This window comes from Polyodon spathula, chromosome 2 (genome assembly GCF_017654505.1).
Source record: "Polyodon spathula isolate WHYD16114869_AA chromosome 2, ASM1765450v1, whole genome shotgun sequence".
Classification (NCBI taxonomy): Eukaryota; Metazoa; Chordata; class Actinopteri; order Acipenseriformes; family Polyodontidae; genus Polyodon; species Polyodon spathula.
The window spans coordinates 86,019,132-86,044,146 of NC_054535.1; the positions used below are offsets into that span (position 1 = coordinate 86,019,132).

A 25,015-nucleotide genomic window follows, 5' to 3' on the forward strand; every position below is an offset into this window, starting at 1 on the left:
AAAATATTGAAAAATTGTGTTAATTCATATTACAATAGTAGAACTATTATTTGTGTCTCAGCTAAGATCTCTTCGCAATTAATAGTTATTAATTAGTTAATAATTAATAGGCATAATCTTTAGATGCAGGTCACTTTAATTGGCTGCCTCAGTGGGGTTAAATATATAGCCACCCATACAGATTGCATTCTAAGCTACAGTACAGAATGAACTGATGATTACAGTTCTGGCCATGCTTTAAAATAAATGACATGTACAATGAAAAGAAGTATCTCCTGAAGTATTCTGATCCACAGCTTTAATTATTCTTTCAATAAGGGGTAAAAGCGCTATGCTGTTGAATTTGAACTGTAATGGTTCTTTTACATTTTTTCACTGAATTTCATTGTAAGTATTAACAACATAAAAAATGTGTATCTTCTCAACGTGACTCTGCTGTAAACTAATTATCTTATTTGGTCCAAGTTCCATTATATCACATGTTGTGTAATGGATAATGGAATGTACATTAGTAAATGGATCAGAGATTTCCTTTAATCTGATTGGTCAGGACCTTAATCTCTAGTAACGGAGAAAAAACTCAGTTCTTGTACAGGCCCTCGTCAATGTACATTAAGCCAGCTTCCTATTTATATTTATATAGTATAGCAAATAGAGTAAAAATAAAATGGAGAATAGTGTTTGCTGTCAGCGACAATACAGAAACCACAATAACAACTAGTCCCCGGCTTGAATGACGAGTTGAAAACACCAAACAACTGGATGCTGTCTGATAACTTTCAGCAACTTCATCTCAGCATATCATAACAATAACACAGACACAGACACAGTGCTCTCTCCCTCTAACAAAGCCAGGAAGAGGCTTTGAGTAGACTTATGAACACACTGTTAACTGAACAAACAGCCCGACCAGCATGAACACAGAAACTACTACACATTGTTAAATTACAAAAACTTTTTTTTTTATTATTATTTGGGTAATACATTGTAGGACCTAACAGTGACTTAAATACTGGAATTTACAATTAAGAGGGGTTGCACCAACATTCTGAGCTGCTGCTTCTTGTTTTCACATCAGATCAGAATTAAATGAAGTTTTTGCAGTTCCTGTGTATTTCTACTTTCTGCTGTGGTTAATGTCATTGTGGAAGCTATATCTATAGACATGCCATTACAGCACCGTTTATGAAGTTGTCAATTTATGCACCATTGTTATTATTGACTCACCCATTATTTATCAACACACTGTTTTAATGAATGTTTTCAAATGCCCTCTACATATAAAAAGCCATCTTAACAGTCTACCATCTACAGTTGCCTGCAGCTGCTAAATAAACATCTAAGAAGCGCCAGAAGGCTTAAAGTTAATTAAATGAACCTGATGATACAGTTTTAATCATAATTAATCCTTCCATCTTGATATCATATCAACTATGTAAATCCCTCTGCTTTCACCACATGTACGTGTTTGGAAAAAGATTTGATCTTTTAATAGCCCTGCTGAAAATCCCAGCTGGTCATCAGCAAGGATTGGGATTTATAACAAACATTTACTGCTTTCCAACTGGATCTCTACCAGATATATCACCAGGTGTGCAGGTTTACATCAATCAAATAACTATCAGTTTATATTTAGTAATGTATAATAAAAAGACTTTAAATTACTTTTTTTTTTTTTTTACTTGAACAATATTAACCAAACCATCAACCAGCACGACCAGTTAAACTAGCAGCTCAGACCAGGATAGAGCAGAGCTGGTAATTACTGGAATTTCCAACAGGGATGATTATTTCATGTAGGCAATGTAATGAAACATGTATCAGCATCAGTTTAATGCTAATCTGAGAGTGTTATTTAATATACAACCTGTAGTGATCAAACCAACTATCGATAAATCTAATTTATATTTAATAAGCGAGTATTTTCTTACCTTTATTACTTTTAATTTTAAATCTTTTTTCTTCACTTTCCTTCGTTTCTTTATAAATATGTAATCTCTTTGATGAATTATGGGATTTTAGTCCTGGGCAAGGTGTTATCTCTGATTAAACTCGACAAAAATATGCATATCCCATTTTCCACAGCGGTAGCTCATGTTAGGTTTAGCCCTACTGTCAGAATTTAGGTATATCTGTTATGTTTTGAGTCATATTGACCCGATGCTTTCAAACTAATTTAAACAGCCTTAAACTGATTAAGTGCTTTTTTGCAAAGGTTTTACTCTTTTATGCTCTTTTAGTCCAGGAGCTGTGATAAAACTTCTTTGACTGCCAACCTGGGAGCTCCTCATTTTGGAATATCTTTACCAGTGAGATGCTCTTGCAATACTGAGAGTGAAAAGTAGGCTCTACCTTATAGATATATATTGGGTTTTTTTTTTTGTTTGTAAATATCCCCAAACAGGTGCAGCTATTTCCAGAGATAATAATACAAATATAATAATAAAATAACAAATTAAGTTTGTTTTATTCCTGCACACAAATCTATACAGATAAATTCCACGGGTCACAGTGTCCCGAAACATCTTATTTGTATACATGACCGGTATACAAATAAACATCTCAAAGGTTCTGTTTTCTGTGTATGAGGTCAAGACCCCAACTTAGGAAAAGTCTTAAAATATTCTACAGAAAATGAAAAGAAAATTTGAAATTAAAGTTGGGTCAAATAGACTCGAAACCTAATAGGAGGGTTAAGGAAAGGTCAATTTTACATGACAAGTCAGTTGCATTGGCTAGTTTTAAACTTTTTTTCATTGTCATTTTAAGCATATTGTACAGCAGTATGGCAGTAAAAATGTCAGCGCCCAGCATGAGAGGAAAATTATTTTCCATTCCATTGTGCTTTTTTATGTTCAGTTGCTTTTTTTTATTTAGGAATCATAAAAAATACAACAAATGAACAAATTCTGCTTTTAAAACACTCTATACGTGGAAGTAAAATTGCCGTTACTCAATTGTAAAGGTGAGGGAAGGGCAGCTTTTCTTGTTTTGAAATCAACACATTAATACACCGGTGTGTTTTGATTTATTAAATACCTGCCGATAAATACTTCTTAAAGGCAATTACTCTGCAAATACAAGCACAGTAGTCTCTGCGTATAGGAACAGCTCCTAAGAGAGCACTGCCTGAGAACACCTTTGTGGAGAAATTGATTTTTCTCATTGTAAATGCTCCACCTAAAGGAACAGGAACGTTGCTTAAAATAACATAAGAACATAATTCGTTCACTGATACAGTACTCTTTTGTAATCTGTTAACTCATCAAAATCAAACTTGTCATTGAGTGTCTTGAGGGGTACATTGATTAGTTTATTCAGTCTTTCCAGAACTGTCATCATATCATTGACTCGTTTTGTATTCTGATTTCCACGAGTGCACCTCATCGCTACAAAATGGCGGAAACAAACAGCAAAATGTGCTGCTGTTTCTCTTGCTACAAAAAGTTAGAAATTATTCGAGTTCCTGAAAAAACCTGAATCAGACAAATCGCTGAGCAATTTGGTGTTTTCCGTTCTGGTGAATTGCTTCACCATTCTGTTAAATAATGTTGTGAATGTCTTGAATATTGCTCCTGTACAGGTATTAATAACGAATTTATTTTATGTTATTTATTTCATTTATATAGCACCTTATGTCATAGACACCAAGGTGCTTTACAGAAAACATAATACACACAGCATAATAAAACATTATAATAGCATAAAAAATGATAATAAAAATACTATTTTAAATAAAAGTAAATACATTTCCAATCATGTATATTTAAATAATTAGAAAAAATAGTAATAATAAAAACACTCTAATAAAAAGGCCTGTGTATATACATAAGTCTTCAATCTTGACTTAAAAACAGACTCAAAAACTCCTAGCTTCTCTGACAAAAAAAGGCAGAGCGTTCCATAATGTAGGAGCCTTATAAGAAAAGGCCCGTCCTCTCATACTATTAGTATTTACCCTTGGAATAACGAAGAGCCCTGCATCCTGAGATCTAAGATTCCGCTAACGAGTATATGCGATCAACAGCTCTTGTAAATAACTGAGTGCTAATCCATTAACGGCTTTATAAGTTAAAAATAAAATCTTAACATCAATTTGAAACTGCACGGGACGCCAGTGTAAGGAGGCCAAGACAGGAGTAATATGTTCAACTTTTCTGGTTTTAGTTAGAATTCTTGCAGCATCATTCTGAATAAGCTACAAGCGAGAAACCAAATACTTTGGAATCCCAGAAAAAAAGTGCATTACAATAGTTGATTCTCTATGAAACAAAGGCATGCATTAGCCTCCCAGCATCAGATACAGGAATAATAGATCTAAGTTTAGCTATATTTCTCAAATGATGAAAAGATGCTTTAGAGATTTTCTTAATATGGGACTCATATGATAGAACAAGATCAAAAATGCCCCCCAGATTTCTTACTTCAAGTTTTAGCTCTCAGGAAAGGCTGCTAAGATCTATTTGATATAAATCAACATTTTTTAATGGGTGCTGTGAACCCACAAGCATGACCTCAGTTTTATCAGAATTCTACATCAGAAAACTTTATGCCCGCAAATCAAGCAGCTAATAGCGCCCCAGTAGAGGGATTGTCTGGATTAAAAGATAAGTACAGCGGAGCATCATCTGCGTAACAATGGAAATTCACTCCATGACTGCGGATAATATCACCTAATGGCAACATATATAATGAAAACAACACAGGACCTAAAATAGAACCTGTGGAACACCACAGACAACCTCTGACAAATCAGACTTCATCTCTCTGACAGAAGCATACTGAAACCTATCAGAAAGATAAGACCTAAACCAAGAATGGACACCGCCTGCCAACCTCACTGAACTCCCAAGCCCATTTAATAGAATGAAATGGTCCATGCTGTGAAAGGCAGCGCTAAGATCAAGAAGAATTAAAATTGAAGGAAAGCCAGAGTCAGAGCTTATCAAAAGATCATTGAAAATTTGAGTAATTGATTGGAAACAACTTTCTCCAAGACCTTGGCTAAAAATGGAAGATTGGAAATTGGCCTATAGCTGTTAATAACTCCAAATTACTTTTTTATGCAGAGGTTTAACAACTACAATCTTAAGTGCAGAGGGAACTATACCAGGTGAAAGCGATTCATTTATAATTGTTAAAATGCTTATATTAGAAACAATAAATACAACTATTAATAGTTTAGTAGAAATACGGTCAAGGGCACAAGTGGCTGGTCTCATATGCCTAACTAGTGCTGTCAGCTCTTGCAAAGTAACCAACAAGAAAGCCTCCATCATAACTTTATCAGGTCTATTAATTCAAAGTAGGAAGAAAGGTCCATAATAGAAAGATTCTGTAAGATCTGATCTCTAATGTCAAGAATTTTATTCTGAAAGAATTTTAAAAACTCAGTGCAACTAAAAATGTAACCAATATTAGAGGTAGTAGTAATAGAAGGTGGATTTACTAATTTATCTATATTTGCAAAAATAAATCTAGGATTATTTTTATGTTTTTCAATCAGGTTAGAATAGTATAAATATCTAGCCTGGGACAAAGCCATCTTGTATTTAACTTGGTGGCTTTTCCACGCAAGATAATGAACATGCAGTTTGGAATTCTTCCATCTGTGTTCCAATTTACGACCATCACATTTCAGTTTCTGAGTAAACTCATTAAACTGTGGAGCGCTTCTTTTGGAAAACACCCTCTGTGTTTTAACTGGAGCTTTGGTATCAAAAATGTTAGTGATGGGGGTGTTATCAGTGTCAACCAACTCATTTAATGGTACAGTCTGAGCAACTGGTAATAAATTAAAAGCCTCACAAAACTTTGTAGCTGTTAATGAGTTAACGACTTGAGTTTTAATTATACAAGCCTGGCTCTTTACTATTAAGGGTAGTTTAATCTCAGAATGAATTGCAAGATGATTATAGATAGTATAATAGATATAATAGAAGTTACTATATTTTGAATATCCAAACCATGAGAAATCACTAGATCTAAAGTATGTCCACGATTATGAGTAGGACCTCTAACATGCTGTACATAATTTAGAGAATCCAATATCTACAAAAAATTCTGAACCATTAGAATCAGTATCAATGTCCACATGGATATTAAAGTCACCCAATAAAATAACCCTATCATAGTTAACAGACAGTATAGATAATTCACCAAATTCATTTAAAAAAAAAAGTAGAATAAACTTTGGTGGATAATATACAATTGCAATAAGAACAGGTAATTTGAGATCAATAATTTGCATTAGTAATTCAAAGGATGAATATCCCTTCAAGATTTCTTGTTTGATTTTAAGTTCAGTGCAGAAGAAAGTGGCAAGTTCACCTCCTCAACCAGTAAGTAAGTATGAGCACTCTGAAGAAAAGAGTAATTTAGAGGAGAAGCCTCGATCAAAGAAACACTGTCATCAACTCCGTGCCAAATTTAGGTAAAAGATAACATATCAAGGTTATAATCTGCGATAAATTCACTGATCAGTCGTACTTTATTTGACAGAGATCTAACATTAAATAAGGCCAGGTGTAAAATAGTATTTTCAGGAGCATGTGGTTTAATGGCGGTGACAGGGAGTGTAACAGATTACATACACCTCTGAATCTGCTGAGTGGTATAGCAGTGGGTAATGAACCCGGTTAGATATTATAACTTTGATTCTTTTCAGTTTTGTTTCATAGCAGCCCTCTGTAAACATCCTCCCCTCTCCAGTTCCTAGTTTAAATCTTTACTAAATGATTTTCAATATTAGCAGCTAATCTACTTATAGCCAATCTACCAGCCAATTACTTATAGCCTTAATTCTACTAAAGTGTTCATCCCCTTACCAATAACAGGTAATATACTTGACAGCATAACTCTGCTTCCCGGTTCTTTCAGTTTCTTAGTTAGTGCTTTGTAATTCTCTTTCAATACCTCAGATTTTCTGTCACATATTTCATTTGTTCTAATGTGTACAATTAGCACAGACTCTGTTTTATGAACTTTTAATAAGCTGGATGTTCTTGACTCAATGTCCCTGACTTTAGCACCAGGGAGGCAAGTAACAACCCTGTGTAGGGGATCTTTATGACGGAAATCACTATCGACGCATCTTAACACTGAGTCAAGTTTCCAAGTTTGTTAGCTTAGAACTCCAGAATGTCTGACAGTGCTATGCTGTCACCTGTAGCATAACTATAACAGAAACACAGATCCAAAATGTCCAGAATACTATAATACAAGCCTGCCACAAGACAGGACAGGACAAGACAAGACAAGACAAGACAACAGCCATTGTCCTTTATCTCTGCCGCTGGCTTGGAGCACGTGGATGTAACAGCCAGGCTATTGATCACATGATTCAAATCAGCTGCTGAGAATGTGAGTTAGACTGTGTTGATTACGCAGTGCTACGACCCAGTTTGGGGCACTTTAAATGCAGTTTAATTTAGAGCTGCTGCTGCATTTTCTAACGTGTGTAGGGGTGGTGTGTTAATTTAGTTTGACGTTTGTGTTACTTTACTATTATACACTGAACAAAAATATAAACGTGACATGTAAAGTGTTGGTCCCATGTTTCATGAGCTGAAATAAAAGATCCCAGAAATTTTCCATATGCACAAAAAGCTTATTTCTCTCAAATTTTGTGCACAAATTTGTTTACATCCCTGTTAGTGAGCATTTCTCCTTTGCCAAGATAATCCATCCACCTGACTGGTGTGGCATATCAAGAAGCTGATTAAACAGCATGATCATTACACAGGTGCACCTTGTGCTGGGGACAATAAAAGGCCACTCTAAAATGTGCGGTTCTGTCACACAACACAATACCTCAGGTGTCTCAAGTTTTGAGGGAGCATGCAATTGGCATGCTGACTGCAGGAATGTCCACCAGAGCTGTTGTCAGAGAATTGTTCATTTCTCTACCATGAGCTGCCTCCAATGTCATTTTAGAGAATTTGGCAGTACGTCCAACCGACCTCACAACGCAGATCACGTGTAACCACGCCAGCTCAGGACCTCCACATCCGGCTTCTTCACCTGCGGGATCGTCTGAATCCAGCCACCCGGACAGCTGATGAAACTGTGGGTTTGCACAACCGAAGAATTTCTGCACAAACTGTCAGAAACCTTCTCAGGGAAGCTCATCTGCGTGCTTGTCATCCTCACCAGGTTATTGACCTGACTGCAGTTCGGCGTCATAACTGACTTCAGTGGGCAAATGCTCACCTTCGACGGCCACTGGCGTGCTGGATGAATCACAGATGAATCCTGGTTTAAACTGTACCGGCCAGATGGCAGACAGTGTGTATGGTGTTATGTGGGCGAGCGGTTTGCTGATGTCAACGTTGTGAACAGAGTGCCCCATGGTGACGATGGGGATATGGTATGGGCAGGCATAATCTACGGACAACGAACACAATTGCATGTTATCGATGGCAATTTGAATGCACATAGATACTGTGATGAGATCCTGAGGCCCATTGTCGTGCCATTCATCCATAGCCATCACCTCATGTTTCAGCATGATAATGCACGGCCCCATGTTGGAAGGATCTGTACACAATTCCTGGAGGCTGAAAATGCCCCAGTTCTTCCATGGCCTGCATTCTCACCAAATGGGATGCTCTGGACCGACATGTACGACAGCGTGTTCCAGTTCCCGCCAATATCCAGCAACTTCGCACAGCCATTGAAGAGGAGTGAGACAACATTCCACAGGCCACAATCAACAGCCTGATCAACTCTATGTGAAGGAGATGTGTCACGCTGCATGAAGCAAATGGTGGTCACACCAGATACTGACTGGTTTTCTGATCCACGCCCCTACCTTTTTTTTTTTTTTTTTTAAGGTATTGGTGACCAACAGATGCCTATCTGTATTCCCAGTCATGTGAAATCCATAGATTAGGGCTATGTAACTCAGTAAAATCTATGAAATTGTTGCATGTTGCGTTTATATTTTTGTTGTGTGTGTGTGTGTGTGTGTGTGTGTGTGTGTGTGTGTGTGTATATATATAATTATATCTCAATCCTAAAATTCTAGGTGATACAAAATGTTCGACCATAGCTGTACATTAATACTTCAATATATAGTATTTAAACTGCACAGTAGGAAATAAGCTGCTGTGTAGTCCCACATCAAAGTAATTAAAATCAGCCTCAGCTCTACAGAGCATGTGCAAGAATGTGTGCACTGCCTGTGGCTGATTTGCAGATGAGGCCAATTAACCTTGGTTGCCTTTATATACTTTTTTCAGGCTAATATTTGAATGTACAACAGTTATGCTCTTAAACACATCCTCTATGCACAGTTAGAAGTTAACCTTAGGGACATTGTTCTGTAAATGGCAGGATGTATGAATTTGGAACTAAAGTGAAAGAAAAGGAACACGATTCCATATCAGTCACATCACCCTTTAAGAATGCTATTGCACACTCCTACAGTACTGGACTATTTCGTTTTTTTTACTCCGATAGTACAGTACAACCAACAGTACATGGTACCTATTGAGATTACTGGTAATAAACATTCCCTATGATAAAAACTGTTTGTAGTCATAGTAGTCATAGTTTCATTTGAGTACACAAACACCTTCACAACCCCTTACACACATTCAATAGGTTTTAAAGGAAGCCTCACTAGACTTGGCACAGGATGCTTAAATGTAATAGTAGTCAATCAGCCAGCAGGTATTCTTGGATATTCCCTTCCCCTCCCACTCTCTATATGGACAATAAAAAAACATCTTAACCTCTCTGTGGTCCAAATCTCCCACAATAACTCCCATTATTCAAACAATGACTTCCCACTGTCAACGCACCTTCCTTCCTGCACTGCCAGCATGTACTATCTCTGGCAGCCATTAAAAAAAATGGTTTTATCACCTTATTTTGAAGTCTGAACATTATCTACAATTTCCTTTAATAGCGAACCATATTAATGAACTGATTAATCTGGACACTCATTATACATATTTCCTTCCCATCTTACCACACACCCTAGTTTTTCATCATCTTTCACATCCAGGTATCCTAGAATCTTCTCACTTCTGATTACTTGCTTTCACCAACATTATAAATATCTATCTCTGTGCTTTTACAGTGAATTCATGCCATCAAGGTGAAGTAAATCCAATATGATAAATAATAATAATAATAATAATAATAATAATAATAATAATAATAATAATAATTTTAAAAAATGTGTTTAGATAATCCTACAGAGTCAAAAACAGTCAAACCTGGTAAATTTAAGTTTTAGAAATGGTATTTATAACATTAGGGGTAACCAACATTTGATACTGTATAGGCATTTTTTATCAAAGTAAAGCCATTTCTCATCTAAACACACCCTCAGGTATCTCCTCAAGAAGGAGGTTATATTCACTGCATTTAAAACTTCTTTAAATAGAAGCCCATGGTATTCAAACGTGTTTGTCCATTTAAAGGAGAATCTGCTGAAAGATTCTGTATCACTATTAATAGCAACAAAAAGTGACTTTTGGGAATAAATAACCAACAGGCAAACACTGTCCTTGTATAACAGGTTTTCATTATGACTGCAGGCTTCAATACAGATCGTCCTGCTGCCTTCAAGTGCCCTCGTAGCCCTTGATTCCATAAGTAGAACAACCCCGGATTTGAAGCCTTTAATCTGTTTCCAGAGTCATACCAGCCAAGTACTGTTATGACCTAATGTCATTACAATCTGCTGGCCTCATGTAGACATACAAGTTATACATTTCTGACGGCATCAGTGTGGTCTCAGGGGACACATAGCAAATCCTGTTTTATTATGACAGCTGAAAATATAATTAGTTTAAAATTGATAAAATATTAACTTCTTTTAACTAATGCTATAAATAATTAGAATTAAAACACATAGTATAAAACATAGCAAATGACATGAGATGTGCAGGTGGAAGTAGAAAGTGAAAGGATTGTATACAGTGCCACAAAAGTCAGTGAAAATTGGAGCGGTAAAAACAAAAAATACAAAACCTTAGCAACAACACCTTTAACAAGGAAAAGTTCCACTAAGCAATGATACAGCAAGCAGTGAAAATCTAATTTCAGTTACATTTTTACTTATCCCCTGATCATCTGCTGTTGGATGCTGTTATTCCTGCTTAAGTGTGTAGACCTGATTTAAATGTGTGCTGTAGAAATACAACTAATTATGAAAAGTATCAAAACAAATTAAATCATTAGTTGAGGTCTCGAACAAGAGTGAACTATAATAATAATAATAATAAACCAGCATATTAACAAGAATATTGGATATGTTTTCTGGGGGACTGGCAGTGGGCACGCTAGTTAATACAAGAGGCAATATTTTTGCAACTACAAAAACAAATTAAATATTTTGAGTTTCCTAATCAAATTTCACAATGAAACCAAGTGGCATTATAATACAGTATAACAAATAAAAACAAAATTTTTCCAACACTGAACAATGAACAGTATTTTTATTTAATGGGAAGTGGTACTTTATAGCATTTGACATTCATATTATCACCCTTGATATGCACTGTTATGTTTCATTCTTAAACCCATTTCATGACAAAGGAACTTGATAGGCAGTGAATGAAACATGTTCTAACAGGATCTTTTTTTCTCAGCCAAAATTAAAAAATCATGAACTCTGGCAAAATTGACATCTCTCTTATGTAGTACTGTTTCAGGAAGGCAAAGGAACATTTCAAGCAACAAAAGTGTCATCATCTTTTACAAGAAATATAAAAAATAAAAAAGGTACACCAGCCATGACCCTCCACCCTGCCAGCACAGCGCTTTGTACACTTTAAAAAAATGCTAATCATCTCAGACGATTCCTTATGGAGGATGTGTCGCAAAATACTATTCTAATGATGATTCCCCCGCCCCACCCTTCTTGGATTGGTTCTCTATCTCTAGACTTGAGACTGACAGTCGTCACTGCCCTATTGGAGCAGCAGATATCTGAATACTGCCACACATTTACAGGCCTACTCATTTAGTAGATATGTTGTATATGTTTGTTGCAAAGGCTGCTAGTCCTTTATACTGCGCTAGACTACATGATGTTATTATGAGAAATAACAATTTGTGACACCACTAGGGGGAGATTTTTAATTGTCAAAGCCAATGCCAGAAATGTGTCACCCCATAGACAGTAACCTATAATCACAATTACAGCTTCTTCACACTCTAACCTGCCTACTTCTGAGAGCACTTGGCTAATTTGCGAATAATATCTATTATTTATAAGTGAGAATATGCCACAGCTGTTTCTACGGTTAGGATAGGTTAAGAAAGTGTTATAAAAACAAAGCCATGCTTCGGCTAACATACTGACCCAAAGGAGTGCCAGCATTATTGGCCAGAACAAACACTTCCCAACACATGCAAATATCAAACAATTCTAAAGTAATGGTGCTTGCAATATCTACAGCATTCACAATTCTGTTTGTTGGGTCTTTATTTGACATCCAGAATCTTTGTTTGGCCTTCCTTTGGAGTTTTCTAACATGGGCTTTTTAACATGGGCAGTGAAGGATAAGTTTAATCTCTAGGTTAAAAAAAAATAGTTTGTTAGTCTTGTGGGTCAGAAGACAAGAAATTAATTCTTTCAACTGTGTACTGTCGGTGTACTGTTATTACAACACATCCTGAATCATAATAATACAATTCTGATCAATGCCATTGTTTCTTTTTTTTTTCAAGGAATTAATACAACCACAATCAATCATTTAGCTTGACCTCCCACAATGCACAAAGACCAGTTATGTAATAATTTAATAGACTGTTAAGAAAGTAACTCACAGGGCAACAAGGAAACATGTTGCCATGGGAACTCAGTTTGAGGGCGTTCGTGCTTGTGTTGGGTCAGACGTGAGCACTTCTGTCATAGAATAGAATGCTTACTCTAATGAACGACAGTTCAAGACTTTTCATTATACAAAATATAACATGCATGGGTTCCACAATAGGGAGGCAGATGTATGCATGGGTAACATGTTTAGGGCTACCCATTTTATAAATGTATTAACAATAATAATTTGAGTCCCTTCCAATTTTCCTATTAAGTAGGTACCTTACATGAGGGCAAGCTTGTGAGTCTCTTGTTACAGATTTTAGCCATTTTTTGTCATCTTATGTAATGCATTTCCTGTCTCTTAGTTTTAAAAGCCTTTCAATCTAAAATGTGTTTGATGATAAAAATCCATGCTACTACTTTGGGAGGCTAATGAAACCGGACATACTAAGTTTTCGTGTAAGCAAAATGAATATACAGTGTGCCAGAATTTCTTGCTCTTTCAGCTTGCAATGATTTGCCAGCGCTATTAATAAAATCATTATTCTAGTAATATCTGTGCAGAACATCAGCAACATCTACATCTACACCAATGTAAAAAAAAAAAAAAAAAAAAGAACCACCGGTACAGCTAATTTTGTTGCGTGACAGCAGATAAACTAACATGCAATTACTGAAATACTGCATACACACAATATCAATTGCTACTACTATATTATACACTTTTGTATTGTATAGTTTTGCTTTTTCTGTTTGTATGTCCCTTTACTAATGGTAATTATTTCAAGAGGACAAATCGCTCAATGTGGATTTTGTAAGGTGTAGCACATGTCAGTTTACATTTATAAGGTAAAGAAAATGGTAGCAGTTTGTTTCTAAAAGAAGCTGCCAATAGGGGGGCATCGTGATGCATGATGAGGATGAGTACAATATAGGATCCCATTTTGAAGCTAACATTATATATACAATTGACTCCATATAATATAAAACATCTATTCACTATATTCTTTTTTCTTATTGATCATTTTGGTACACAGCAGTCTTCCACGCGCCCACACACACACACACACACACACACACACAGATGTCGGTTATTAGCAACCCTGATAAAGACAACTTTCGGTTATTAACAACATTTTTACGGGAACCAATCCCATCTCATAGACTTTAATGCTAATGGATTTCAGATATTAGCAGCTATCTGCCGCTATGGCTATGGCACGCACACGAATACATTGCACTCACGCATCGCAGCGTCTAGTATCAGTTTTCATAACGCAGATGTAAATTTATTGAGTCTGACTGTTAAAACTATCTATCTATCTATTAACTATCTATTAACTATCCTTAATAAAAAATATTGAAATGTGAGAGTAATAGTGTTTAAGCTCTACAGTTTTATTTAAGCAACATACGCCATCAACGTAAAGATTTATTTACCCTTTCAATGTTTTTCCTTTCCTTCCATTAAAAAAAAAAATCTAGCCATTCAATCTGAATGGTTAGTCATCTACCATGCGAAAGTGCCCTGCAATGGAGCTTCCTGATTGGTGGATGAAAGTTTTGAAGCTCTAATCACTATGGTGCTTTTAAACTATCACAGAACTTAGTAATGCTGTTATTCCTAAAAAGCTCAAACATGGGAAGTGCCATTCTGTACAGTTTTCTGTTTTCACTCATTACTTGTTGTGTCTGGAGCCTAGTGCTGCTGACAGCTGTTTCCCTTTTACTTGCTGATAAAATCACAATTAGATTAAAAACACATTTAAATCCAAACATTGTTAAAAACATCTATTTTGCTGAAATCTTATTTAAAATTAATTTCACTTTCATGTTAATATTCTGGGTATTTTTTTTGACTCAAAGAACAGTACTGCTAGTATGAATGAACATAAAGTACAAAAAGACAAAACAGCACACTGTCCACAATATATTAACACAACATTGTTGGGGGCTTTACCAATTCAAACTCCCATGGAAAGAAGTATACGATAAGGAGGTCCTGGTGCCATCATAATCTTCTCTGTTGAGGGAATTACTTTTCATTTCGGGTTTCATTCAAATCCAGTTATAAAATCAACCTTCCTTAACTGGTGCTTAGAGGTACTATAAATAGCTTGATAAGAATGCAGAACACAATACTGATTTCCTACCAAAAAGAGTCAATTAATTACTGTACATGAGTGATGTGTTTCGGAAAACTAATATTAAAGATTTAGTCTAAAAATGTTTTTTTTACACGGTTTGAAATGCTTACTATGACATACATGTATTAGTGTAAATGAAATAGACACAGAGGACCTATAAAGATTCAGGTTTGGTTCTGTTTAAATTAAGTAGCTGAGGCATGATTATGTATGGATATTTCAAAACTCATTATGAAAATACGGTTTTACAAATGATTGATGCCTAATACACCTTGTATTTGACATCTCTCTAGTCCAAGGTGTCAATCAAGGTGCTTATCAATGAGCAAGTTATACACATGCAATAATTGAAATGTACAGCTATACTGATCAGGTCACAGAAATGTTTCTTATTTACATTATTATATTATTTGCATCATGGATTAATTAATAAATCAGGCTATTTTTGGGGGAGGGAGATGAGAGGTTCAAATTGTGTTTTAAGTAACTATGCACTGTACAAAGTCCATTATAGATAGGACTGAATTGGAGAGGATATCGTTTGAAATTACAGTGGCCTATCGCTAAATTTCAGATATGCAGGATATGTTCTGTGCTGATATTTCGAAACCATGCAAACTATCTGTGATCAATCGTATTTTAAAGTCACCCTGAGGTATCCAGTAGTATAACATGTCCTAAACATTTCTTTATGGTGCAGGAAAGAGAAATAAATATGGAGACAAAGGTCGATAAAGACACATTGTCAAACAGCTTCTGAACTTAGAACAGAGCTTTTTCTAAACTGTTGGATTCTGATTATTTTAAACTGATCACACCTCTCCATTATTTATTAATTGTTTTCCATTTTATAAAACACCAAAACACAGGGATTCATTTTTTCACACCTGTTAACAAATATCTTTGAGTTTCCTGAACTTATGTTTTGAATAGCAAGTAGATTTCCTCATGCACTTGTACTTTGTGTCAAACACTCTGATGCACCGCACAGTGAAGAGCAAGTCAACGTACCTTTCACAAGCTCGGACGGTCCATGCAGCTATTATCCATAATGAGATGCTGAAAACCAACAACACTGTTCCTGGGCATATGGTCATTAATGTCTTCATTACAAAACGGGTATTGAAGTTTATTTTGTTCAGTGCTCCAATGCTTCGTGATGAGGCATCAGTAAAAAGTTTGCTGTGCAACAGCATGACTCTGGCAATAAGATAAAGTCTTAGAAACATTGGTATTGATAATATAATATCCACATCCGCTATTGCTGTGGATGGCGTGTAGGAAAAGGCAAGACGAGCTGTCCATGTGAATTTATAGTTCCCAGGAATTGGATGAATAGCACACACTAATATCTCCAAACAGAGAAAGAAAATCCGTTCATATGTCATGGCTATTCTCCAGTCGTCCGCACCATTGTCCACCATAAACAACTGAAAATATAGAAAAAAATACACATTTGAAAGGGGTCAGCAGAAGCAAAGTTAATGAGACCCCACAGGTAGTGGTGTCTCTCACTTAGTTTACAATTTAAAAAAGCTAAAATTTAACCTTCAGGCTTTGTCATGCTACTCTGCTGTGGTTCATTAATATTAAAAAAAAAAATGCTACAGTACTTTAAACACTCAATCATAATATGACTGCAACTGGTAATATTCTTTTTACAGTAAATAATGCATTACATGTTGCCAAAACATTATTGTTATATAACACTTGATCTAAAAAACTATATACAGTACATTAATGCTATAAAGAAACTTAGACATGTGATTCAACAGCATATTTTTTTAACCTTGCTGAAAATATCAAGTGAGCTGATGGTCAACAGGAGTGTGACTCATAACACTTTTTCACTGGTTTCATGCTGGATTCCCAGCTGGCATACCTAATTTAAGAGTGACGATCACAAGCAGTTGACTTTAAAATGCTACAGTAAGGAAACATGCTCTTGAACCAGCAAGACCAATTATAAAAAGCAGTACTATCAGCTCTGATACCAGTGCTGGTTTTTAACATGGAAGAACACCTCTCATCAAAGTGTTTGTCTATTTTTTTGTGTTGTCATAAATATACACTATCTCTTTAAAAGTACTTTACAACACAATGCATTACTTTCCCCAACTTTTGCTTTGTTGTACATATTCCTGCAATATCTTTTTCAACACAATTGCAATTGTTTTGATATTTCTATTAACATATCCCTAGCCGTAAATCAGTTTTGAGCACTTCTTTTTCTTTTAAGTCGGTCCTACATCTGGTCTTCCCATCAAAATATCGTCTGTTCACCTATTCAATCACAAACAGTTCATTGGTTCTTGACTCCTCTTGCAAAGTTCAGCGTTTTGATTGGTTGATCCCTATCACGATCCTACCTACTTGTTCCGGCACAGATTTAGACTGAACAGGTTAGATTCAGCTGGCTATGTTGTGAATTCACAAGACATTTTGAAGGGAAGACCAGATACCTAAACGGTATCAAAGGAAAATAACTATTCAAAACAGATTTATTAATTGCAATTATTTTGAAAAATATATTGCAGGAATACATACAGCAAGCAGGAATCTAGGGAAATGTGTTGTGTTTTAAACTCTGCAGTCTGTTCAGTAACACTTAAGTTATTTAAGAAGCCTACATTTTCCTGGAAGCTGTTGCTTGCCTATGTTTCATGGCGATTTTAAAGTACATACTCTGTTTTTACCATGGTCTACTGCACATGGGGCACTATAGGTGGCCAAAATGGTGCCAGTACTGAGATTCATTGCCATTAAGATAATAAAATAGGACCTATAATTAATATAGGACATTCAATGTCTGGAAGTGGAAGTTCTAGGTCTAGTGCAAGCAGAACCCCAATCCCACAATAACAAGACATGCAAATGTGTCAACACATCACTGACTCCTTTCAGACTTTATTAGAAAGTGATGCTTTGGCAATTGAAACTGTACACCTCAGGTTGTGCAGCAAGTTTGAATTCCATATTATTTTCCACACTGATACTCAGAAGCAACAAATGGACATGGAGAGGATTTACTTTTTCCTCTATCAGACATGATACATTTGTAGCAACAACAACAAAAATATACTATAAATATAACAGTATGGGTTATTTCACAGTGTCAACCGCTCTGCTCTTTATTAAAACATAATGTGTAATAACACTTGAGGAGCTTTGGCTTACAATTTTCCTAAAGCATTTAGTACACTTTTTAAAAATTTTATTTAAAATGGTATTGCATTACACCAAACAGAATATAACACTTTAGAGGAGATAGAAAACTATAATTGAGTTTCTGTAAAAGACATTTGTAAAGGCTTTTTTTTTTTTTATGGTTTTACAAAATGTAATACATTTCCTTTTATAGATAAGTATCACATTCCAAATACAATATAAGTGACAAAGAATTGTCTATTCAAACTAAATAACTAAAGCAATCTTTAAAATATCAACTATAAGATCATATTAAAAGAAAAACGTATCATACAGTATCATAACTAGGTTTCCATTTAAACAATGAGAAAATTCGATTTAAACAGTAACAATTAAAAGTTTAACATTGCAACCTTTCATTTAGGTCACCTTAACTGCACATAAATCCTGTCTTCATTTAGCTGAGGGTAATTAATAGTTTACTAAGAATTAATTGCTAATACACCTGTTGCTCTTTTCAAGGAGTGGATTATGTTTGAGCCTAATGCAATGATACGCTCCTGTTTATTAATTTCTTTATGTATTTGAGCTCCTATTCTATAATGTTGTTAAGATTATTATGTTCATATTAAATATTTTCAAAACAGTCTTACCCCTTGTAAATAAGGGTAAATGCCTGGTAAAACCAATTTTAAAAAATGGAGTAATGAATAAAAACATCCTTCACATCCTAGGTTCAATTGTTAACATAACTGGATTATTGCCCCTGACTTCTGCCCATCAGGCATCCATGTATATTTTTTCCTACAGTGTGTTTTCTTTGTCCTGTCAATATTTCATGCTTGTAGCAACTTTCATACTTATGCTACTGGAGGAAATAATGGGAGTGGAAGGGCTGGACTGAAGTGGGCTCTCCTGTGATTAATCCCTGGTAACGTTATTTTGCTACTGACCAGCAGCCAACTGCACAGCTGAAGTCAGGGAACAGGGATTTTTCCCATGGTTTTTCCTTCCATTTGGTGGCAAGCAATGATCTCATTATCACCAAGAAGAAAGTGATCTTTCTGATGTGTGTAAGCAACATCTGGTAAGAACAGCTCACTGCGCCTATGGGCTGTGTCTGCCTGGATTCCTCAGAAAGTGGAGAAGCAGGGATTTGAACACTTAACCTACTGGAGCACACTCCACCAACCTAGTACTGTACATTTTCACATATATACATAGCTGTTTTTGTTAAATGAGTTTCATTCGTGTTAGCTGGCTGTTTCCCTATTACCAATCTCTTAACGTATAAACAGGCAAAAAACAACATCCTTTTAACATTTACTTTTACGAGTCATTTAGTCATTAATGTAATTATTCTGGGAAAACAGATCACATTTTCCAAACATATCCTCCGAATGGCAGCTTTGACATTATATCCAATGCTCAGACAGGTCTACTTAAACGCAATGGATTGGAAATAAGTACTGCAAAATTTAGTATCAGTTGAGTGGAAAACAACTCATTTTGAAGTTTAAAAGATTATGCAGTTACCACAGATCAGAATGTATATATTTTTAAACCACTCTAGAGAAAAATAATACTTTACATCTGTCTTCAGAATACTCAATACGTTTAATGGACTACAACTCAATATTTAATACATGTAATGTGGAGATTGCAACATATATCTTGTCTCTGTAAGAAATCCTCCACTCTCATTAGTAAATGGAGTGGAGAGGTTTAGCACTATTAGAGATTAATGTAATGTTTTATTTATGATATCAAAGCTTTTTACTCAGGAGCTGCTTAGCTAAGGAAACCTTCATGCTACTTGTTGTCACATGCATTTGTTAATGTTAATTTTGTTGTCTCAATGAGGAAGCTTTTTTTTTCTTTGCTGACTTATATTATTGAATTATACTTCTGCTAAATGAAGGTACCATTAAACTGGTGACTCAGCTCTATTTTGCTAGTAGGATTAAACTTCAATGCTACAAAAGCATGCATAAAAAGCACATGAAGTGATAATACAGAATATGTTTGGGAATGCATCATTAGCAGCCTCTACCACTGACCGAGTGGCAGAGCAAGTCACTTAACCTCCTTGTCCTAACCTCCTAATCCTCAATGTCCTATTGGAAGTGACTCTGCATGTAATGCACAGTTCACAGCCTACCTCTGTAAAGCGCTCTGTGACGGTGGTCCACTATGAAAGGCTCAATATTAAAATAAAGATTATTATTACTATCTCTACCAGTCTAGGAAACTATACCAGTTGATAGATAAAGCAAATTAGTAGCAGTTCAGGAATTAAATTACAGTCTTTACCCAGGAGGATCTCGAAACGGAAATGTAACCAGCAACTAAAATGCAGTCTTAAATGCTCTCCACCAGATCAGATATTTAATATACACAAAACCCAAGTTGTACAATGAAAACGTTGTGAGGTGGCCTGCCATTAACAGCTTCCCGACACCAGTCTAGAGGATCAAGTTATAGATGGATTGCACTGTACAATAACATGGAGTGTGCACTGTAGTTACATTAGAAGGGGTATAATACATGCAGAAATAAGGGTTGAGTTTCAGTTCCTAAGAAGCACCTTTGTGCACCTGATGCATATTTATAATCAGATTTCCTACATGACAAATGTAAACATGAAACATAAACCTGTTGTAAGTAATAAAAGGTAAACTAAGAAAACCAGTAAAGACTGTTTAATAACTATAAATAAATGGTTTAAGATTACATTGCAGCAGCTTCTTAATTATTGTTAAATTAAATGCAGGAATACAACTATGCATTTTAGGCTGTTTGATGAAAAGATAATAGGCTAAATTTAAATTATAAACAGATTTTTAAATGTTATCTGGTCAAAATAAAAATTATAACACATGTCCCATTATCATGATATATTACGTGTATCATTATATATTACTTCTATATCATATCTATTATAATGTTCTACCCACTGAAATAAATACATCTTCTATCTGATGCACATATTTTTACCATTCCACTGCTAACTAGTTTTATGGTCTAAATTTGCGGATCACACTGGCTTCCATTTAAAGGCAGACAAGTTAAATATGCGTTTACCATGGATGGTTCAGTATCCTTTCTAATCTCAGAACAGCAATGGCAATACTTGTAGTTAAAGCAGACTTCAAAATGTAAACTACACTTGGTGCTACTTTTAGTTTGTTGACCAATTGAGTGTTTTTGGGATAAACACTAGACAGTAAGCAACAGTAATTAGTGTGACAGTTGTGTGTTACTGGTTGTGTTTCTGGGAAGTGGACGGTATATGGCACCACCCAGAATCTGCTTAGAGCATGCCGTCCTCCCAAACTGAGCAGCTAGATAAGAAGGGCATTGGTCAGAGAAGCCACCAAGAGGCCAATGACAACTCTGAAAGACCTACAGCGTTCTATGGCTGAGATGAGAGAAACTGTCCATGTGTCAACATGGGTGAATACTTATCTAACCAAGACTTTTTTTTTTCATTAGCTGTTGTTTCACAATAAAAATTATCTTGCCTCTTCAAAGTGTTTAGGTTGTGTAAATCAAATGAAAAAAATTCCATTTAAATGCATCAAGATTTCAGGTTGTAACTCAACAAACTGAAAATGTCCAAGGGGGGTAAATACTATCTATAGACACTGTATATGTATATGTGTATGGTTAACCTTATGTGTGTGAGTTTGGTCAAAATAATTTTTGATGAGGGTGATAATAAAACATTTTTTGTATATGTGCTTATTTTTATTTTTAAAAAAACTGAGAGTTGTATGTTTAAATGAAAGCTGTCTTATGGGAAATTAATTCTATATATAAGGGCTTGAGAATTCTCAGGGGTTTAGATGAGCTCCAACCTTGAAGGTCGATGCTGGAGAGAGGCATACTTCTTTCTGGGGTTTTTTGGGGTTTTTTTTTGCTTGTTTTTTTTTTTCTTTTGTTTCCTTTAAATAAATCACTTTTTGATTTCACTTTAAGTCTGGTGTGTTTATCATCCTTTTGACAAACCACACCCAGTGACATTGTACACCCACTGTTCCTATGGCCACTGACATGACTGTGCCACTCCCTCAAAAGTTGGAGAGGCTATGTCGTGCGATTCAAAGGTTGCAGGTAAATAAGTCTTTTGGAATCTGGTCTGGATTTGCAACAAGATAGGAGTTGTTTTGGGTCTTTACTTTCAGGTGTTTGAAGTCTGGTTGAAATTTTGTCCACTATTCCTTCTCGTTTTTGGACTTAGCCTCCAATCTCTCGTATTGTCCATTCTGCTTAATCATGGTGTTCATGCTTGCAACACCCAAGTCAGAAAAATTCCACTTCTCACACCACAATGTCACCGGGCAGGTAAATAATGCAGCCAATTTCTGTGCAGAGGCTGTTAAAGAAGTAATACCGATCCACAAAAAGGGAGACAAAACCGAACCAGGTAACTACAGACCAATAAGTCTGACTTCTATTATATGTAAACTTATGAAAACTATAACAAGATCCAAAATGGAAAAGTATCTATATGGTGTATCCTGCATGGTTTTAGGAAAGGGAAATTGTGTCTAACTAACCTGCTTGATTTTTTGAGAATGCAACATTGACAATGGATAATTGCAAAGCATATGATATGGTTTATTTAGATTTCCAGAAACCTTTTGACAAAATCCTGCATAAAAGGTTAAGTAGAAAACAGAAAGTACTGATTAGAGGAGAAACCTCAAAATGGAGCAAGGTAACCGGTGGAGTTATTAGGCCCTCTGGTCTTACTAATCAAGATTAATGACTTAGATTCTGGTATAGTAAGCAAACTTGTTAAATTTGCAGACGACACAAAAATAGAAGAAGTGACAAACACTGTTGCAAAAGAAAACGTCATTCAAAATCAATCAATCAATCAATAAATCTTTATCCCAAATTGTAAAAGGTATTGAAAATGTTGATCCAGGGGACTTTTTCGACCTGAAAAAAGAAACAAGGACCAGGGGTCACAAATGGAGATTAGATAAAGGGGCATTCAGAACAGAAAATAGGAGGCACTTTTTTACAAGGAGAATTGTGGGAATCTGGAACCAACTCCTCAGTAACGTTGTTGAAGCTGACACCCTGGGATCCTTCAGGAAGCTGCTTGATAAGATTCTGGGATCAATAAGCTACTAACAACAAAATGAGCAAGATGAGCTGAATGGCCTCCTCTCGTTTGCAAGATTTCTTATGTTTTTATGTTCTTATATTCTTACCCTCACTGGAAGTAGCAGTGTCAAATCGTGGGCAGAAGCTAAATGTATCACTGGGAAAATACTGAACTTCAATTTTTTGTAGGGAGTTGGCAGAGGAACTTCACACTGCATTGATGCTTGCTTTCCACCCGAGCTACAAGTTCAATCTCGTCAGAAAAAGAGACACTTCCACTACGAGGCAGAAGGCAAGCCTATCAATGACTCCAAGCAGGTTTATATTTTGCCTAGGGTGGCAAAATGTGTGAAGCTAGCCCTGCCCCCTGATTAAGCCTAAAAACATCAACAACTGTAGATACATTTTGTCTATCTTTTTTTGCCACCTGTTTAAAAGAACACATCTCAGCGGATTTCACACTTGAATCAATATCTATAGTCAGGATAGTAAAAGAATGGTAAAGCGTATGCAGTTGGGGCACGAGACAAAAAAAAATTTATGTGGGGTGTGCAGAGAAACCATTACTCGTACTCGTACTTGTACTTGGAAATCAATACTTGTACGGATACTCGTACTCAGGTGACATCACCAGAAGTGGGTGGGGCTAAATTAGAAGTAAAAAAGAAATACATTTCTGGCACTGATTTTCACTCAATGTGACCATACAGTGCTTTAATGTTTATTTAACAATGATTCATTTTCATTAAGCTTATGTCTGCTTATTGAATCTGCAACCTCAAAGATGGTCAAACACATACATTTCTCCAAATAGTTTAAACAACTTGTGAAAAAAAACACATACAACTCATATCTTTGCCATAAAAAAGAATCTGTTTTCTTAAAACCTAATGCAACAGAACATAGCTTGTGTGTAAAGTACACTAAAAGCTGAGTTATTGTTTATCAAATTAAAAACAAACAAAAAAAATTAGATGTATGTAGTGAGTTGCTGACTGCAGCTCTGCTCCCTTCTCTTCCTTAACTGTAATGGAGGAGTGACGTTTTGTGTTGCTAAAAGATTGTTGATGGTCCCGCCCCACCGATTCATCTTCTATCTCATCTTCTATCTTTCTTTACTTCATTTTATTGTATTTTTTCGAATAACGAGTAATAGCAAAATTAGTTATAATTAGTTGTGTGGCCATAATGGTTACGAGTATTTGTTTGTACTCCGCATGGGCCTAGTAATCACTAATAGTCACAGTAAAACCATAGAGAAAGCATTGTAAATCCTTTTCATTACTGTACCACAATGAGCATGCATATGGAAACTTGTTTCAATTATGACTGCGTTTAACAATTTAATACAGGCAAGTTTTGAAAAAAAAAACTGTATTGGGCAGAAAGACTAAATCTGTAGCCTGTTGGATACATTATGTTTAACAATACAAGGATCAGTCTTAACAGGAAACATAATTTCTGTCTGCTAAAATAAATCCCTTGTTAACATGAGTAAATAATTGAGTTGATTATTTTAGCATACTAGAATGATGCCTCACTGTTTTGTTGTGCTATAACTTATAAACTACGGGCCCAATTCATAAAAGCGCTTGCCGACTACTGTAATAAAACAAATTTTGTTTAAATCTAACAAAAGTCATTCATATTTCTATTCATAAAATGATTTGAGCAAACTGGCAACTGTCGCAAAGCACTTTTTAAATGGGTATACAGTCATTCAAGAATCTGCCCCTTTTTGATGACATCATCAGCATTATTAATGTTCCTTGGGTGGCGTCGGTAGGTGTTGCAAAAAGCGGAATCCACCGACAGTAGC

The 25,015-nt window shown here is 35.6% G+C and overlaps 1 protein-coding gene across 1 annotated transcript in view; it reads right to left on the reverse strand.

The window, feature by feature from the left end:
- The window catches only part of LOC121302819 (small conductance calcium-activated potassium channel protein 2-like), a 61,031-nt gene that overhangs the window by 22,863 nt on the left and 13,153 nt on the right, over nucleotides 1-25,015 (reverse strand). Inside the window, exon 3 of the mRNA XM_041233059.1 lies at nucleotides 15,940-16,358. Within this exon, the coding sequence (XP_041088993.1) occupies nucleotides 15,940-16,358 (419 nt within the window). The remainder of the gene's footprint in view (nucleotides 1-15,939; nucleotides 16,359-25,015) is intronic.